Source organism: Chrysemys picta, chromosome 5, assembly GCF_011386835.1.
Source record: "Chrysemys picta bellii isolate R12L10 chromosome 5, ASM1138683v2, whole genome shotgun sequence".
Lineage (NCBI taxonomy): Eukaryota > Metazoa > Chordata > Testudines > Emydidae > Chrysemys > Chrysemys picta.
Window position 1 is genome coordinate 16,955,235 of NC_088795.1, and position 16,556 is coordinate 16,971,790.

The 16,556-nt window shown below is 48.0% G+C and overlaps 1 protein-coding gene across 1 annotated transcript in view; it reads left to right on the forward strand.

Annotated features, from left to right (window-relative positions):
* The first annotated feature begins 6,863 nt into the window (after positions 1 to 6,863).
* Positions 6,864 to 16,556, forward strand: part of FGF5 (fibroblast growth factor 5) — a 31,129-nt gene continuing 21,436 nt past the window's right edge. The window contains exons 1-2 of the mRNA XM_008165687.4: positions 6,864 to 7,060; positions 7,488 to 8,187. Coding sequence (XP_008163909.2) covers positions 7,872 to 8,187 — 316 coding nt within the window. The 5' untranslated portion in view covers positions 6,864 to 7,060; positions 7,488 to 7,871. The remainder of the gene's footprint in view (positions 7,061 to 7,487; positions 8,188 to 16,556) is intronic.

Sequence of the window (16,556 nt, forward strand, 5' to 3'; positions counted from 1 at the left end):
TGCCTCGAACACTGCAAATTGCTGCTTAGTTTGCCATAAACGTGCGGGTGACTCTGTGTGGCCCATTTCCCTCCTCCGGGGCTGATGGCAACGCCTGGCCATGCCCAGTCCTCACCCCGAGATGTGTTATGGCTCCCCGGTCCTACGCAGAGCAAGGCAGGGATTAGGGGTAGGGGGAAAGGCAGGCTGTCCGGAGATGGGATTTACAGAGGGATTTGCAGCTCCCCTTCCTTAAAGCAGCAGCAGCTGCAGCGGGGGGCGGGAAGGTGGGCTTCCCAGGCTGTGCAACTTGATCCACTTTCTTGCATCTTTAAAGACATAACTCTGCGCGTCCGACCTTCAGCGGAGTCAAAGGTCCAAAGGGGTGTTCTCCAGCGAGCAGAATGTCACCGTTCGCAGCCGGCTGGCCAACGGGCAGAGCCGTTCGGAGTCAGCTCTAAACGGCCCCCAAAGCCCTGTCAATAACTCGGTCTCCTCGGCAGTACTGTCCACGGGGTGTCGGTTATTGTTATATTTTTATCAGAAACAGACGTGTGGGTGGATAGATAGATAGATAGATAGATAGATAGATAGATAGATAGATAGATAGATAGATGTGGTGTCTGGGGATAGATAGATAGATAGATAGATAGATAGATAGATAGATAGATAGATAGATAGATAGATAGATAGATAGAGGTGGTGTATGGGTATAGATAGATAGATAGATGTGGTAATGGGGATAGATGGATAGATAGCTCAGTGGTTTGAGCATTGGCCTGCTAAACCTAGGATTGTGAGTTTAATCTTTGAGGGGGCCCCTTAGGGATCTGGGGCAAAATCAGTACTTGGTCCTGCTAGTGAAGGCAGGGGGCTGGACTTGATGACCTTTCAAGGTCCCTTCCAGTTCTAGGCGATAGGATATCTTCATTAATCTAGATAGATGTGGTAATGGGGGTGGATAGATAGATAAGCAGGCAGCTAGGCAGAGTATATAAAGAGGCAAGTAAATAGATTGGATGGGAGAGGTGGAAGGATAGACAGATACATCAGATCAACAAACAGGTAGGCAGGCAGGCAGACATTAGGTGGAGAGACAGGCAGGCTGATGCATAGTATTATTTGATATTTTCTTAATCACGTTTCTTATGGTAGTGCCTAAGGACCGGCCAGGAGCTGGCCCCCAATGTGCTAGGCACTTACAAACTCAGTAATATGCAGCCCTGCTGAACAGCAATGAGATCATTCTTTTAATATCTCAGTGTTAGTGAACAGGGATCATTACAATGGCAAAAGCAACAATAACCATCTGTGATAACCAGGCTATTATCCTAGGGGGGGAGAGGGTTGCTGTTAAACTAAATATTCATCTTTCTAACCCGGATCCCCGTTATCCCCTCTCCTGCGCACGGAACTAAAAACAAACGGTAATAATCCGCGAAACACATTCACAGCAATCGGTTCCGCTCTGTTCTTTCCGAAAGGAATGCCTCGAATCTGGTGACACTCCTGCGCTCATTACCAGATGTTGCAGCTCTGGGCTCCCAGTCTCAGAGGGGGTCATTTATTGACATCTTCTGGCAGAAGTCAATAAGCTGTCATTCAGCCTTCAATAGCCCCGAACAGGTGTCTGCTCCTTTCGGCTGTCAATAGGGAAGTCTCCCAAGATTTGCCAATTGACAGCCCCCATGTCGCTACTTAGTGCTTCCATTGACAGGTGTTTCTCTCTACAACCAGACAACAGGTGCTTCCCTGTGTATCCTGCCAAGTGAGAGGGAACCACAGTGGAAAACAAAGCGCATTTGCTAGCGCTGATGACTGTAATTAAGGGCTGTAGAAATCCATATTGCGGAGGGAAGGGGAAAAAAATAAGCAGGAGAAATTATAGCCAACAAATCATCCTGTGGCACATTGGTTTGAAAGGTGGGGACCGTTCAGCAGATAAGATTCCCTGATCGTTGGATAGCTGCCTTTTAAAAGGCCGATCTAACAAAGGGATTTGGGGAGCGGGAGACTTTTCTCTTTTAAAAACGTCCAGGACGCAGCGACAGCGTGTTCCCAGCTTTCTGTGCTTGGGGTCAGAAATCACACTGTCGACAAGACTTTCCCATGGTCCTAGCAGAGCTAATGTCAGGCCAACGGTTTATAAAACCAGTGACCAGCGTGACCCTAATGGGGGGGGGCTCGATCCTGCGCCTTTATCTTTAAAGGCAGCCGGATCGTTAGGAGTGGACCAAACCACCTCTGGCTTAAGTCACCCGAGGGACCGTGGTGGCCCCGATCCCGTTCCCACTGAAGTCTATAGGAACCTATCAGTTGATTTCAGTGGGAGTTGAAGGGCCCCATGAGGGAAAAGCTGTGTCACGTCAACCACCGCGGCCTGAATTAGACTCCTCAAAGGCGCGGTAGAAATCCGGAGGGTGCCTGAGCGTAGGAGGGGACTCTCAGAATTTTTTCTCTTACTAAAATCTGCTCATTAGGAAAAGTTCAACACAGTTGTGTGGTAGGGCGGTATTGCCATCCTGGTCCCAGTCAAGTCGATGGCAAATTTCCCATTGACTTTGGAACTAGGATTTCACTAATGAGTTTACCTGGGATTAAGAGTGAAGGTTTTGAAGTTAGCTGGAGGGCAATGAAAATATTCTTGTTTCATTACATGCAGCGTCGAACTGGCTTTCTCCAGAGATAACAAACACGGATTTGGGAAAAGGAAACAGTGAAAAAGTCCGGAGACATTTTCTAACCAATGGGGACACGTCTCGGGTGTGGTGTGAATCCAGACATTATCAATATTTGTCAGCCACCAGTTATTTGAATGGACCCAAGAGCATCTTGTAAAATGTATATCATTCCAGGTCGCCCCCTACAGAAAATAACCCCCTTTTCCTCTCCCAGAGAATCTAGATGGTCATTTACTACTGGGCCACTGATACTGATTACTGAGAGACATTGATCCAAATTCTCAGCCGGCGGAGATCGGCCATTGAAGCAAGTGGAACTAGCTAATTTACACCAGGGGAGAATCTGGCTCCGTGGCTACTTTAAAAAGTGCTTGAAGTGTAGTCCGGTGAATGTACAGAAAGCTCCTTCATGGTATATGGGAAGGGGTGTTGTTACCCCTCTGCTTTCGTGACAGCTCTCTGGCTGGGTGTGCGTGGGTACCGAATGCATGACGCCTCCCACGGGCCCAGCACCAACTATTATCCCCCCCCGCTCCTTGAAATAACCCCCCCCCACACACACGCTGCAAGGCACCGGCCGGCGTGGCTGGCTGGCTGGTGGGGGGGCCACACGGGGAATCCCGCAGGAATCCCCCCCCCAATAGATTCATAGATTCTAGGACTGGAAGGGACCTCGAGAGGTCATCGAGTCCAGTCCCCTGCCCTCATGGCAAGACCAAATACTGTCTAGATTCATAGATAGAATAGAATAAATTCACTAGGGTGCCTCTAGCCTGGATTTAGCTCTCCTTCCAATGCATTCGGCTCCCCCTCTCTTTGTGTCTGAATTCCCCCTCCCCCTGGGTGGGTGCCCTCATGCCCACGGCTGTGTGCTACTGCAGCCGCCAGTGTGGTGGATCCCAAGCGTCGGGCTGGACCGGCCGGTTCCCGTGAGAGGCGGACCGGATTCAGAAGACCTCCCAGCTCAGGCAGGGCCGAGACACACATTGCCATGCGAATTCGGAAGCGCGTGGCGTGCTTGTGAATCGGCTCTTTGGGGTCAGCGGTATTTCGGGGGGTTGGGATCGGGGCATCCTTCGCCAGCTGGAGCCGAGATGGGGGCGAAGGAGGTCTGGTTTATCCCAGTGAGAAGCAGAAGGTAACTGGTTGGTGTGGATCACCTCCCACGGCTGATCTGATTGTGACTTCTGTTCTCAGTGCTCGAGATGGGCAAACAGAATCACGTTAAACATAGGCTGGGAAACATTCCGGATGAGAATAATGGCAGTTCATTGACGCAATAGCGGATAATAGTAAGGTGCGTGTTGTGCAGCTGTTCATATTCTTTTACCTTTTTAATCTTTCAGGTTGCGGTCTTGAGAAAACTGCCCCTGCAGGTTAATTCTTTTATCTTTTCCGGAATGCAATTCCAATGCTACTTTTATAGTCCAATGAAGTTGCAATTTGTAGACACTTGTTTAACACAGTTCCAATTTGAGATCAACATTATTATCTTTAGGGGGATCTATAGAATCATTTCTGGAGGAATTGAATTGTATCCCTAGTTTTCATTTCAAAGCAATTAATATGTTTGTTGGAAAGGGTGACCAGGAAATGTACAAATGCTTTGTTCTTAAAGTTACATTGTAACTAACTCCAATTCTGAACTTCTCAAGCCGTGATTATGCCGAAATGGACACGTTTTAACTCTGATCTCTCTACAGGAATTTAAGATATAATATGTGGGTTTCGAAAATGTCAGAGTTGCTATTTTAACAGGAAAATTGGTTATTACCTGTGTCATTGTATTGCTACAGGGAAAGTGTAGTATAAGGAGTATATACGCCCGTAATGACATTTTGTGGGTGAAGAATAGGCCCTTTACAGACTTCTTTTGTATGTTTTTCATTTATTTTAGGCTGCTTTTGTTTGGAGGTTTAACAGTTATTTTGCCACCACTTACAACACAACAGCTGTGTTATCAAAAAGTTAACACGGCGCTGAAAAATCACCTTCCAGCGCTCTATGCCTGATCTGACTTTTCAAAAGGAACTTCTATTCTTTGCACCAGATTTACTGTTGCAAAATGGGATTCAAAAGTGTCCATTCAGAAATGGGTCTGATTTACTTACCACTGCATCCTATGCACATCCAGCTTGTTTATTTTTTGTAAAAGCAGACCACGCAGGTTGAGTTTGCATTGACGTGTGCTGCATGTGAACTGTGGGAATGAAAGTGTTTGGGCTTCCCTTTGCCCTTCCCAAGGGGAAATAAGACTTTGCAAAACTTTGGCGTTTCATTGTGTCGCTGCTAAGTGGGATCCCTGGAGGGTGGCACTCTGGGCCCCATTAAAATCGAAGATAAAGATCCCATTGGCTCCACTGTGGGGCTGGGAGGGGTTGTGGAACTAATCCAAACTGCAGTCTCCTGGCTTGTGACACCTGGTGTCTCTGTAAGTAGGAGCTTCCATGACAGACAACGTTAACCTTGGTCAATGCGCCCCATCTCGCAGTCCTCAGTCGGGTAGTTGGTCAGGGCTTGCAGAACGGGCTGCAAGACACGGAGGGCTTGATCTTGCAGTCCTTACTCAGGCAAAACTCCCGCTGCAGTCGATGGGAGACTGGCCTGGGTCAAGATTTCGGATCGGGGCCTCTAGGACTAATTCAGTTGTATCAACTACATTAGCTGACTTAAAATCAGGGAATTGGGAACAGAAGAAACTAAACGACTCTGCCTTACAAAACGGCTGGTCCTGGCCCTTCCCCAGGCGATGGGCCTTGATTCCAATTAATAAACACACCGGAAGCAACCCTTGGCGGGGGTCCGGGGTGGTGGTGGTTACACTTTCCTGGATCGACTGTGCAAAAATCCCTTTCAAGCGCTGCATAAACAACAGACACGAGAACACTCCTCCCGGGGGCATACTTGCATTGCAAGGAGCTTTGTGTTTATTTTATTTGCATGAGCGTTTCTGAGCTGCTTAAAGCCGTAATATTCAGACCATACCTGTTGTTCAGAAGGACACAAAATCTGAAACAGACTGCAATGGAAAAACGCAGACTTTTTTCTAGGGGGGTAATGTTGTAGAGGGGTGTGTGTGTTATGTATGTAGGCATATATATCATGTGTGTGTGTATATACACACATATTATACATACATATATCTGTATACAGTATATTATATATACAGACACCATACATACATGCATATATACTATTTATATTGTATTTTAATCTATCTATACTTCATATGAAATAATAATATATACATATATACATATATACCTCATACATCTGTGTATATATACATATGCATGCATATATATACACACACACACACATATGCATACATATATATATATGCATACTTACATATGCATAAATAAATATATAAAATAATATAAATATAAAATAAATACATATATAAAAATAAAATAGAAATAATATATATATATGTATGTATATGCATGCATATGGAATATATATATATATATATATATATATATATATATATATATATATATATATATATATATATAACCTTTGTGAGAGTTTGGTGTGAGAAACGTGGCGTGGTATAGATGTTCAGGTATAAATTATTACATATGAATTATATTACACCTATAACACACCACGTTCCTCGCAGCAAACTCTCACGAAGGTTGGGATCCTGCATTATTTCACACTGAAATACCCACTGATATCCGTGAGTGCAGGACTGGGTTTCTCCTTTTCTCTAGCTACACACAAACGAACACACACACGTATTCTCCGCCCCCCCCCCCCCCACTCGCTTTCCGACAGCAGCTTTGGCGCTTCGCAAGTACAGGAATGTCTTTTTATAGCTTGGTTTACGTCAAGCACTCTGCCAACAGGAGAATTTCGGCTCTAGAACATCGGTATGTCTTTTATATGCTTTTCTTTATTGAAATGGGAAGCTTTAAATCCGTGCTTAATAATGCATCAGGCCGTATCTGAGTATCAGCCATGGCTTCTGTGCATTGGCGTATTCCGTCAGGAGCATGCCCTTTTCACTAGCGTGCCAGAGGAATAATGGTTCAGAAGTACGGCTTCAAACTTTCAGCATGTTTCCAGGCAGAGCCATTCCCAGCGTGCCAGGAAGGTATATTTCTCCGGTAAATGACAGGCGGGCGTTGCATATAGAGAAACGCGCTATTCTCAGGTTTCTTAAGGTTGAATCCCATGTGCGCATTGTCATCAATCATTCAGTGTGGTCCCCGGAACTGCAGAGCCGCAGGGAGAGACAGCTCCCACATGCCTGCTGCCAAGGGGCAGCGGGACCAGGCCACGCACCGGAGTGGGGCTGTATGCCACGCACGCCCACGGGGGATGCCTGGACGCCTGCCTCTCCGGATGGGCACGCGCTGAATAACCACTTGCACGGATCTGTGACACGGAAGGTGAGCGAGGAGCACTTTCCCCCGGGAGACGCACCAGTGGCGTATCTAAGTGCCCCTTGCCTTTTGCAAGCCACCCCCAATTCCGAAGTTAGCCCCCCCTTTCCCATTCAGGCCCCCCCTCCCAGCCCCAAGCAGCTTGGTAGACCATCGCCCGACGGAGTGGAAGCTCTCCCTTGGGTTCCTAATGCACAGCCCGCCCGAGCATCGGGAAAGCCCCACGGGACCCCCACTCCGCCGCGGGTCTCTAGGAATCATTTGGGGCCGGTGCTTAAAATCCGAGCCGGCATCTTTAAGGGGGAGGAGGGGAATGAATCCCCCCCCTTCACCCCCCAGCCCTATGGCAGCGACCCAATCCGCCGCCGCCTCTCCGGGGAGCCCATTTTGCCGTCCCCGTTATGAATTATTTGCAGCCTTTGCCCTTGGATAGGAATTAGCCCGCTGGTGCGTGAAGAGCCGCTGGCGCAGCCGGGCCTCTGGTGCGATCCGCACCCCCCCGCCCCCAGGGCCCATGGGTGCTGCTTCCCCTCCGCCCTTCGCCTCTTCCTCGCGGGGCCACGCAGGGCTCCCCCAGCCCCGCAGCCGGGAAGCGGCGGATGGAGGAGAGAGCCTCCTTTCGGCTCCAGGCGTGCACCGACCAGTGAGATCACCCGGGTTATAAATATCTCCGTGTGCCAGCGCTGCGCTCCGGATCTCCCTCGCGCGCTGCAGCCCGGGGAGCGATGCCTGCCCAGCGCAGCTAGCCCGTGCCGCGGCGCAGAGCGAGCAGGAGCCTGGCTCGCAAGATGCGCTGGGCACCCTCCCGGCTGGAAGAATGAGCTTGTCCTTCCGCTGCCTCCTCTCCCTCAGCCACCTGATCCTCACCAGCGCCCTGGCGCAACTGCCCCCCGGAGCGCAACGCGGGCAGGCGGCCAGTGCCAGCAGCACCAGCAACACCTCCTCCGTTTCATCACCTTCCTCCCCCTCCTCCTCCTCCTCCTCCCAAGGAAGCGGGCCGGAGAGAAGCAGCTTCCAGTGGAGCCCATCCGGGCGCAGGACGGGCAGCCTCTATTGCAGGGTGGGCATCGGCTTCCATCTGCAGATCCACCCGGATGGCAAAGTCAACGGCTCCCATGAAGCCAATCTCTTAAGTAAGTTCAGTTCTCTGCCCTGGGACGGCCACTGGGCCACGGGGGGGCCGACAGCACCAGGGGAGCAAGGAAATCCTTCCCGGCGCCTGGGTCTTGGGTAGGATTCCCAAGCCCTCCCCATGCGTGTAGCTGGATCTATCCCTCCCCATGCGTGTAGCTGGATCTATCCCTCCCCACGCGTGTAGCTGGATCTATCCCTCCCCATGCGTGGAGCTGGATCTGTAGCGTGGTTTGGGCTGGCTGGAGGCAGAGGCCATGTTCTGCCTTTATGGCCTCCTAAAGATCAGCTAAACCTGAGCCCAGCAACTGGAGCGAGCAAAGGTAAACATGCCAGATTGTCTTCCCCGAGCTGGGGGCTCTTTTCTGTCCTCATGTGAGCCTTTTTTTTTTCACTCCGGGCTAGAGATTAAGCAAAACAACACAAATCTGCGTCAAATAACTGGTAATTAGAAGAAGTTATAAACATACAACTATTTGATGGGACAAATACCAGCAGTGATGGTAATTTAAACCAGGTTGAACGTTCTAACGAACAGTGATGCGAGTGCAGCTAGAGAGAAGCTAAGTGCAGTTACCTTGTGATGGCAGCAGTGTGTGTGTGTGTGTGTGTGTGTGTGTGTGTGTGTGCGCGCGCGCGCTTTCCTGTGAGGGAAAGTTGTGTGTGTGTGTGTGCGCTTTCCTGTGAGGGAAAGTGTGTGTGTGTGTGTGTGTGTGTGTGTGTGTGCGCGCGCGCGCTCTTTCCTGTGAGGGAAAGTTGTGTGTGTGTGTGTGCGCTTTCCTGTGAGGGAAAGTGTGTGTGTGTGTGTGTGTGTGTGCGCGCGCGCGCTCTTTCCTGTGAGGGAAAGAGTTATAAGAAAAGTTCAGAGAAAGGCCAGGCAATAGAGAGAAGCAAAAACGTGTATTTGAACTCCTGAGGCATAACGCTATTTGCATGCAATAAGGCTGGTATGTCATGTTGCAAAGTTGGGCAGAACTATAAGTACTATTTAAAAAAACCCAATAGAATGGATTTCACCCTAATTTCTCATCCTCACCGAGTGCATTGCCCCAGGCGGATGCGCTCATTGATATGTACTGTGGGTAAAGGACACAGGATCTGGCCCTGCAACTAGCCTTGAACAAGTAAGCCTGGGTTTCATGTCTCCGTTTCACTCTATACTTAACGTTTTGACTTTACCTTTGCCACCGCAGTGTGTCTCATTTCATTCATTTTGACTCGTTAATAATGGATTTGCTGCGCAGAGGCCGGATCCCATTGCCCCGGAAATCACTGAGATACACCTATGACTGTGCGAAGCGATGGGTCGGGCCCCAGCCTCTTTGCCTCTGTGGGGAAGAACTTACTCATGTAGCCAACCAGGAAGGTTTATTCTACTGTTGCTAGCTGAACTGTACATGTGTGTGTGTTTTATACGTGCAAACTTTAATTCCATAGCTTCATCTAATCTATCTTCACACACACACACACACACACACACACACACACACACACACACACACACACACACACATATATGTATATTACATGGATATAAATGAGATTAGTGGCTATAAATATACATAGATTAGGTGTGTTTATATAAAATATTCTCAGGCCTGTGATATGCAGGAGATCAGGCTCGGTGATCACACTGGTCCCTTCTGGCCTCGGAATCTGGAATCTAGATGATGTGGTTATAATTTAGATAGACACTGCGGGATTAGATTATATGGGTGTGAATTTGGCTTGTTGCAGACTATGTGAGTATAAAGAGCTAAAGACGACTGAGATGCAGGCCGTGGGAATAGGTTCTGTGGCCCTACATCAGCTCGAGACTAGATGGCTCTAGATGATTGATGTCCATGTCACTCGGATCGAGACTCGGCGGCTGTAGTGAAGCTTTGCACTGGTCACTAGCGCGCTGTCTGTATGGCCTGGTCCTTCGGGCCACCTGCTCTCCGAGCGGGTTGCTCCCCCGAGGGGCAGGCAGTCGCAGAGAGCTCGGGACAGTAGCTATTGTAGCTACTCTGTGAGCGGCCGGGGCAGCGGGATACAAGGAGGAGAGCCGAGGAAATGCAGCGGGAGGACAGGACTGGAGGAGCCCGCCCGCTGCCTCTGTGAATAACGCAGCGCTACCGCGCGGTAATTTCAGAGCTCAGCCCCTGCGGTGGGCTCCACATCAGAGAGCACCCGGTGGCCGCGGGCCCCTGGCTTTCAGCCGCGGCAGGATCGGGCCCGGGGCCCCAGGGTGGAGCGAGCCTGTGATCGCTGGGCAGGGAGCCGCTGCGAGGTTGGGGCGGTTGAAGCGGACAAGGCCCCGGACAGGTGCAGCCCCTGTAGGAAGCCAGGGGCGCAGAGTCCTTCCGTCCGCCAGCGGCCTAGTGCAGCTTTGTTTGGGTTCAAGGCTCTTCCAAATGGAGCAGGGGGACGCCTGCTGATGGGTGGCTGGGGGGAAGGGAGCCCCATTCCCTCCCCACGAAAGCACCCACCCACCCAGCTGTCTGCCTTGCGCTAGCTCAGCCTGTGACATCCCTCCAGTCCTCCCTCCGCCGGTGCCTCGCCCTATTGCCACTGGCCCTTGTCTCAGCCCCCTATTCCCCCGCCCCCAACACACGGAGAGAGGCCCCTGGGCTCCTTATAGCCTAGAAATCCCTATGAGGAGAGACCCCAGAGTTTTAGATCTAGGCCAGGGCTCCCCGCGGTGAAAGGCTCTGGCAAAGCAAGTTTAAGAGGAGGAGGAGGGAGCAGACCATGGGGAGAAAGGGTATATAATTGGAGTGAGTCCCGCAGAACAGCTGGAGAGTCACCGGCCCCTTTACCAGCCTATTGAAATAAGGGGGCGTGCAGGAAGGTGTCAGCTGGCCCAGAATTTGACCCACAAAGAAGAAAACGGTCTAGGACTACGGGGCAGGATTTTCAAAATAGCTCAGTGTTGGCTTAACTGCTCCCACTGAAATCACTGGTGAAACTTCCCTTGATTTTAATGGGAGTAGAGTTAAGGCATGGTGGACCGCGTTTGAAAAGGCCACCCACGGGAGTTAATTTATTTCCTGATAATGCAGCGTTTTCACCTATTGTCCAAGTCTGAATAATACTCGACTAAGCCTTGTTTTAAAATCTGTCACGCAATGGGGCTCCCATCACTTTTCCTGAGACTTTCCTACAGTCGAATACGTTTTATGGTCAGCATTTCATTTATTTATTTGCTGTTACTCATTCTAAATTTTTTAGCTTCTTGATTTCATTTTATGTCTCTCTCCAACTGAGTGCCTATTTTGGATTCTTTCCCCTCAGCTGTAACAGTTTACCTTTTCCCAAGATGAATCTCTGCATGTCTCTTGGGATTATTATCTCCCCTGTCTTTACTGGTGTTCACAGTTTCACCCAATTCATCTGTTATTTTCATAAACCCACTGTTTATTCCTTCATCCATATCATTAAAGAAGAAACTAGATAATATAGGATTTAGTAATACCTAGCACATGTAGATAGTGCTTTGAAAATGTAAAGGACCATAGGGTATTCAAAATGTCCTTTACAAAATGTGACTAGGTAAAATATTACCTTACTCAACAGATCTGCTCTCCTCCAGTATTCAAAATCATAACTAATTATTACTCCACAAAAATAAGTGTGTACTACTTGTTAGCCTTGGACAGCCAATACAGCTAAACCAGCAGGAATTGTGTTCTACTTCTACAAGTGCATCAGCAACAGAATTTTGCTCTAGGTTCCAATCAGTTACATCTATGCAACCCCAGTGAAAGCAATGGTGTTACACACTTGTCACCAGAGGCAGAACTGGCAGACAACCTGGCTGCACAGGTATCACCGAGGGAAGAATTTTGCTGCCAGAACCTCTATTACAGATGATTGTGCACAAGAGGGAAAGAAACCAGTTTGATTTTTGGTTCCCAGGTTCCATCTGCAAGGCTGGTAGTAAGAGAAAACATCAATTTAATAGTAAACAGTACACATTTGATATGGAAATAATGAAGAGACAACAAACCTGGAACCCTTCAGTATCATCTTTATAGTCACTTTTCAGAACAGAACCCCATTTCAACTAATTAATCCTCTGAGCAGCCATGTGATGAAGCAAATATTATTAGCCGCATGTTAGATCTGAGAAAATAGAGGTAGAACGTTTAATAGCTGAGCAACTCCAGTTGATGTCAGTAGCAATTGTGAGTGCTCAGGACCTCTGAAAATGAAGCTACAAGCAAGAGATTTTCAAAAGCACGCTGCACTGGCTTAGCTCGGCTCCCATTGAAGGAAATGAAAACTGAACACTTTTGAACATCACACCCCAGATGACTCATCCACCCCTACGTCACAAGCCAGTGGCAGTCACTATTAGACTTTAGGAGTTCCTGACGTCTATTTCCATGCTCGAACCACTAGACCATACTGCCACTTAAAATCTGAACAGATGCGTCATGTTTTGTCCTGTCTTTCATAACTTCCTACTTATAACTTTGTCATTCTTTCCTTTTTTATGTTTCGTATTGTTTGAGTGAAGCAACAAGATACTTTTGTTTAAACCTAAAACTCAGGAGAAATGCGAATACCCATCTCCTCCTGGAGGAGCTCCTGTCTTGCTGTTATTGGCTTTGACTACCGTTCAGGTCTTACTATTACTGTGCAAAAGTCCTATTATTGGAAATCAAAATGGCAGAAAGAGCTGGTGGTGCTTTAAAAAGAACATTAAAAACATAGGGTGTGGTTCTGTATCACCTCTGGATGTGGAATGCTGGTTGATTCAAGTGGGAGTTCTGCTCAAAGAGCACTTACAGAATCTGGCCCATAGTAAATAATTTAGGCCCTGATCATGCAATCAGTTCTATTCAGGCACAGGGCTGCACCTGGGCATAGCTGAGTGCCTCACATTCTATCCACATTCAGTGTAATTCTTCCTAAAAGAAAGGATAATTTTGCATTAATTAATAGCAGAGCTGTACTAAAAACTGTGATACCATCTCATATTCTGTCCTTAACTCATCACATTTTTTTTATAGCTATTGAACCTTACAGAGGGCTCCATTTGGCCATTTTTGAGGCTCATTCACAAAACCTAGAAGGTTGTATGCATGGCCAGGAAAGCCAAACTTATACTAGATTCTGTCCCTTTAATCTTTTCCAGGCATTGGTGTGTGGATCTGCCGGTGGGTGAAGTTATTAGGTCTCTGTTTCAACTCATAGAGTTTCCAGCTAATGAACCGCTTGAGGAGACAGTGTTGGGGATTCCAGAGGAGGTGGCTGGGGACGTCAGGCATCTGAACCCATTGATTCTCAGAATCAGTGGGGAAAGACGCACTCAGCCAGCAAAGGAGCGATCTGTCCACTGTTCTCTCCAACCTTCCTGTCCTCCTGGGAACATAGGTACTCCAGGAGTCATGCTGTCATTGGCTGTCCTGCCTACAGTTGCGCAAAATCACCAAGAGGGGTGCAGGTGCAGAGTGGAAATTAATGCTGCCAGGCTCAGCATGGATAACCAGCTGCTCTTTAGCACCCTCCTAAACATGTTTTTCTTCCTCCCCTTCTCTTGATTCACAGACCCACCAGCCTGGTGGCCAAGTTGCTTCCCCAGGCTCTTGTGTGTGGCAGCGAGCATGTAGAAGTGTGAATCCTTCTCCTTCCTGTCATCATCCACTCTTCCTCTGCAATCCCCTCCTCCTGCACAGGTGGAAAAGGGGAACCAGCATCAGTGTTTGACCCATACATACATATACAACCCCTCTATAGCCCCGGCAATACATCTTAGATTGATGCTTAGACAAACAGAATCTCTAATTTCCTTCACTGGACATAATACACCAACTGCGAATAGTATCCTCTGGAGTTCAGCCTTGTTTGTTCTGTTGCTTCTTACTTAGACAGGAACATCTTTAAAATGATTTGATTAAGACTTGGAACACGTTCTCTTGCCCTGTACCCACAAATAAGGCTAAGATTTTGTCGTGGCTATTTTTAGGAAAAGTCACGGACAAGTCACAGGCAATAAACAAAAATTCACAGAAGCCGTGACCTGTCTGTGACTTTTGCTGCTGTGGCTCCATGGTTTCCCCCACCACCGTGGTGGCTGGGAGCTGTGGGGTTCCCCCTCTGCCTGCGGCAGCTGGAATCTTGGGGGTGGAGGGGCTCTCCGCCAATGGTGGCTGGGAGCTGCAGGGTGGCCATATTTCCCAAAGAGAAAAGGGGACACCCCCAGTCGCTTGCCCGATGCATCCACTCCCCTGTGTGAGGGTGTTGCCCATCGCTGGAACCCTGAGGAGGGCCCCCTCAGGAGTCTCACCTGTCCCTGGAACCTTGCAGGGGGCCCCCTGTTGCCTGTCACTGCTGTTGCTTGTCGCTGGGACCCTGCCAGGGCCCTGCTGGCTGCCAGCTCCAGTCCTGCAGCCCCTGGGGCTGAAGCAAAGAATGTCATGGAGGTCTCTGGAAGTCATGGATTCATTGACTGCCATAACCTCTGTGACATAAACATAGTCTTACCCATAAGTGAGGCTTCATCACACAAGCTGCAACATAGGAGAGCATCTGAGATACTCATGGCCAAAGGGATATTTTGAGTGACTGAAGCTCATCATCAGAATTCTTCATCAGGGAAGTTCCAAGATCCAGTGTGTTTTCCTGAAGCCTCTTGGGGAGATGTGAGAAGAGGGTCATGAATTTCAGAGGCATTACACAGTCAGGGTTGTTCACACAAAAAGTAAAGGTCCGTAGACTTGCCAAATAACTGCGAAGGATCCAGGAGCAGAGGAGGGCCCCTGTGCAGAGATCACACTGTTCTCAGGTGGAAAAGGGGCCGTAAGCTACTTCCACAGCCACATTCCCACCTTCTCAGTGACCCGGGAAAGGAGGGTTCAAAGTTCTACAAGTGGGGAAGGTCTGAGCCAAGGGAGTGAAGTCAAGAAAACTCAATAGACATGGGGTGTGATGAAAAGTACTGCCATGCATTAAAAACTGGCCAAGAGACAAGAAATAGGGATTGGTTCTGAACATGGCAAAAGGTTAATAGAGGGGGCCCCAAGGATGTTGTTTAATATATTCATTAGGGAACTGGAAGAGGGCTGGACCAGCAGAGTGGCATGTTTTCCAGCTGACCCTAAATTATTTGAGTATATCAAGATTAGAGAAGGTTCTGAGGAACTTCAGCAGGACCGTATGCATCTAGATTAATGGGTCATATGAAAGATGGTGTTGACAAAGGCAAGAAAATGCACATTGCAAGGAATGGGTTGAGCATTTCTGGGTTCTGAATTCAGTGTAACCACTCCAGAAAAAAGACCTGGGTGTTATTGGGGGAAATAACCTCAGCTGAATGTGCAGCAGCATTCTAAAAAGGAAACAAAATATACAAATGGATGAAGAATGGGATAGAAAATAATACTGAAAATATTATAATGACATTTTATAAATTGATGTTCTGCCCTCACTTGGAATATTGTGTTCAGTTCTGGTCACACCATATTAAAAAAGGAGTAGTGGAAACAGAAAGGGTTCAGAGAGAAACAACAAATGATCAGAGACTTTTTTATGAGGAGAGATTGAAAAGACTGATATCATTTTATCTAGGGCGGAAATCAGAAGGACCTTAGTCTCAAAAGTTTTTCCCTATAGGTGGACCTTAGGGCTCCCCAGGGACACAGGGGTTCACTCACATAGAGCAGTTTTTAGGATGAGGGCCTAAGAGGTAGCATTATAGAGGTACACAGAATAACCTATGATCAGGTGCTCTTAACTATCTCTTTGGAGAATTCAAGAACAAGGCAATATTCAATGAAACAGAAAGGTGACAAATTTACAGTTAGTGAACAGAATTTGTTTTAAAAACAGTGACTAATTAATGGGTTGAGTTCATTGCCACAACACATCACTGAGGCCAAAAGTTTCAAAAGTGACAAGTGATATTGAGTGCCCAACTTGAGACACTTGAAAGAGGTCAGATTTTCAATAAATGCTGAACACTCACCCCCCTCTGAGGTGTCTCAAGGTGGGCACCCAAAACTTGAGGTACACAATATCACCAGTGACTTCTGAAAATCTCCACCTAAGAGTTTAGTAGGATTCAGGAGAGGGTAAGATGTTTATATGGATAATGAGCACATGCACAGTGACCGCCGATTGGTTAAATACATTTTTTTAATAAGCAAAATACCACATCAGGTATAAATCACCCACTAACTCATGGGATTTATGAAGCAGATTCCCAAATGAGCAGGTAAATCCATAATTGTCCATTGATGGGTTGTTTCAACTTCATCGGAAGCACGTGGTATTGGCTAATGTCAGAGACAGAATATCAAACCACTGGTTTGATCTAACTCCTTTGTTCCTAGGCATTGGCTGGGCGGGACCGGGTGGCTTGAGGGGAAGTGCACCTTGTTAA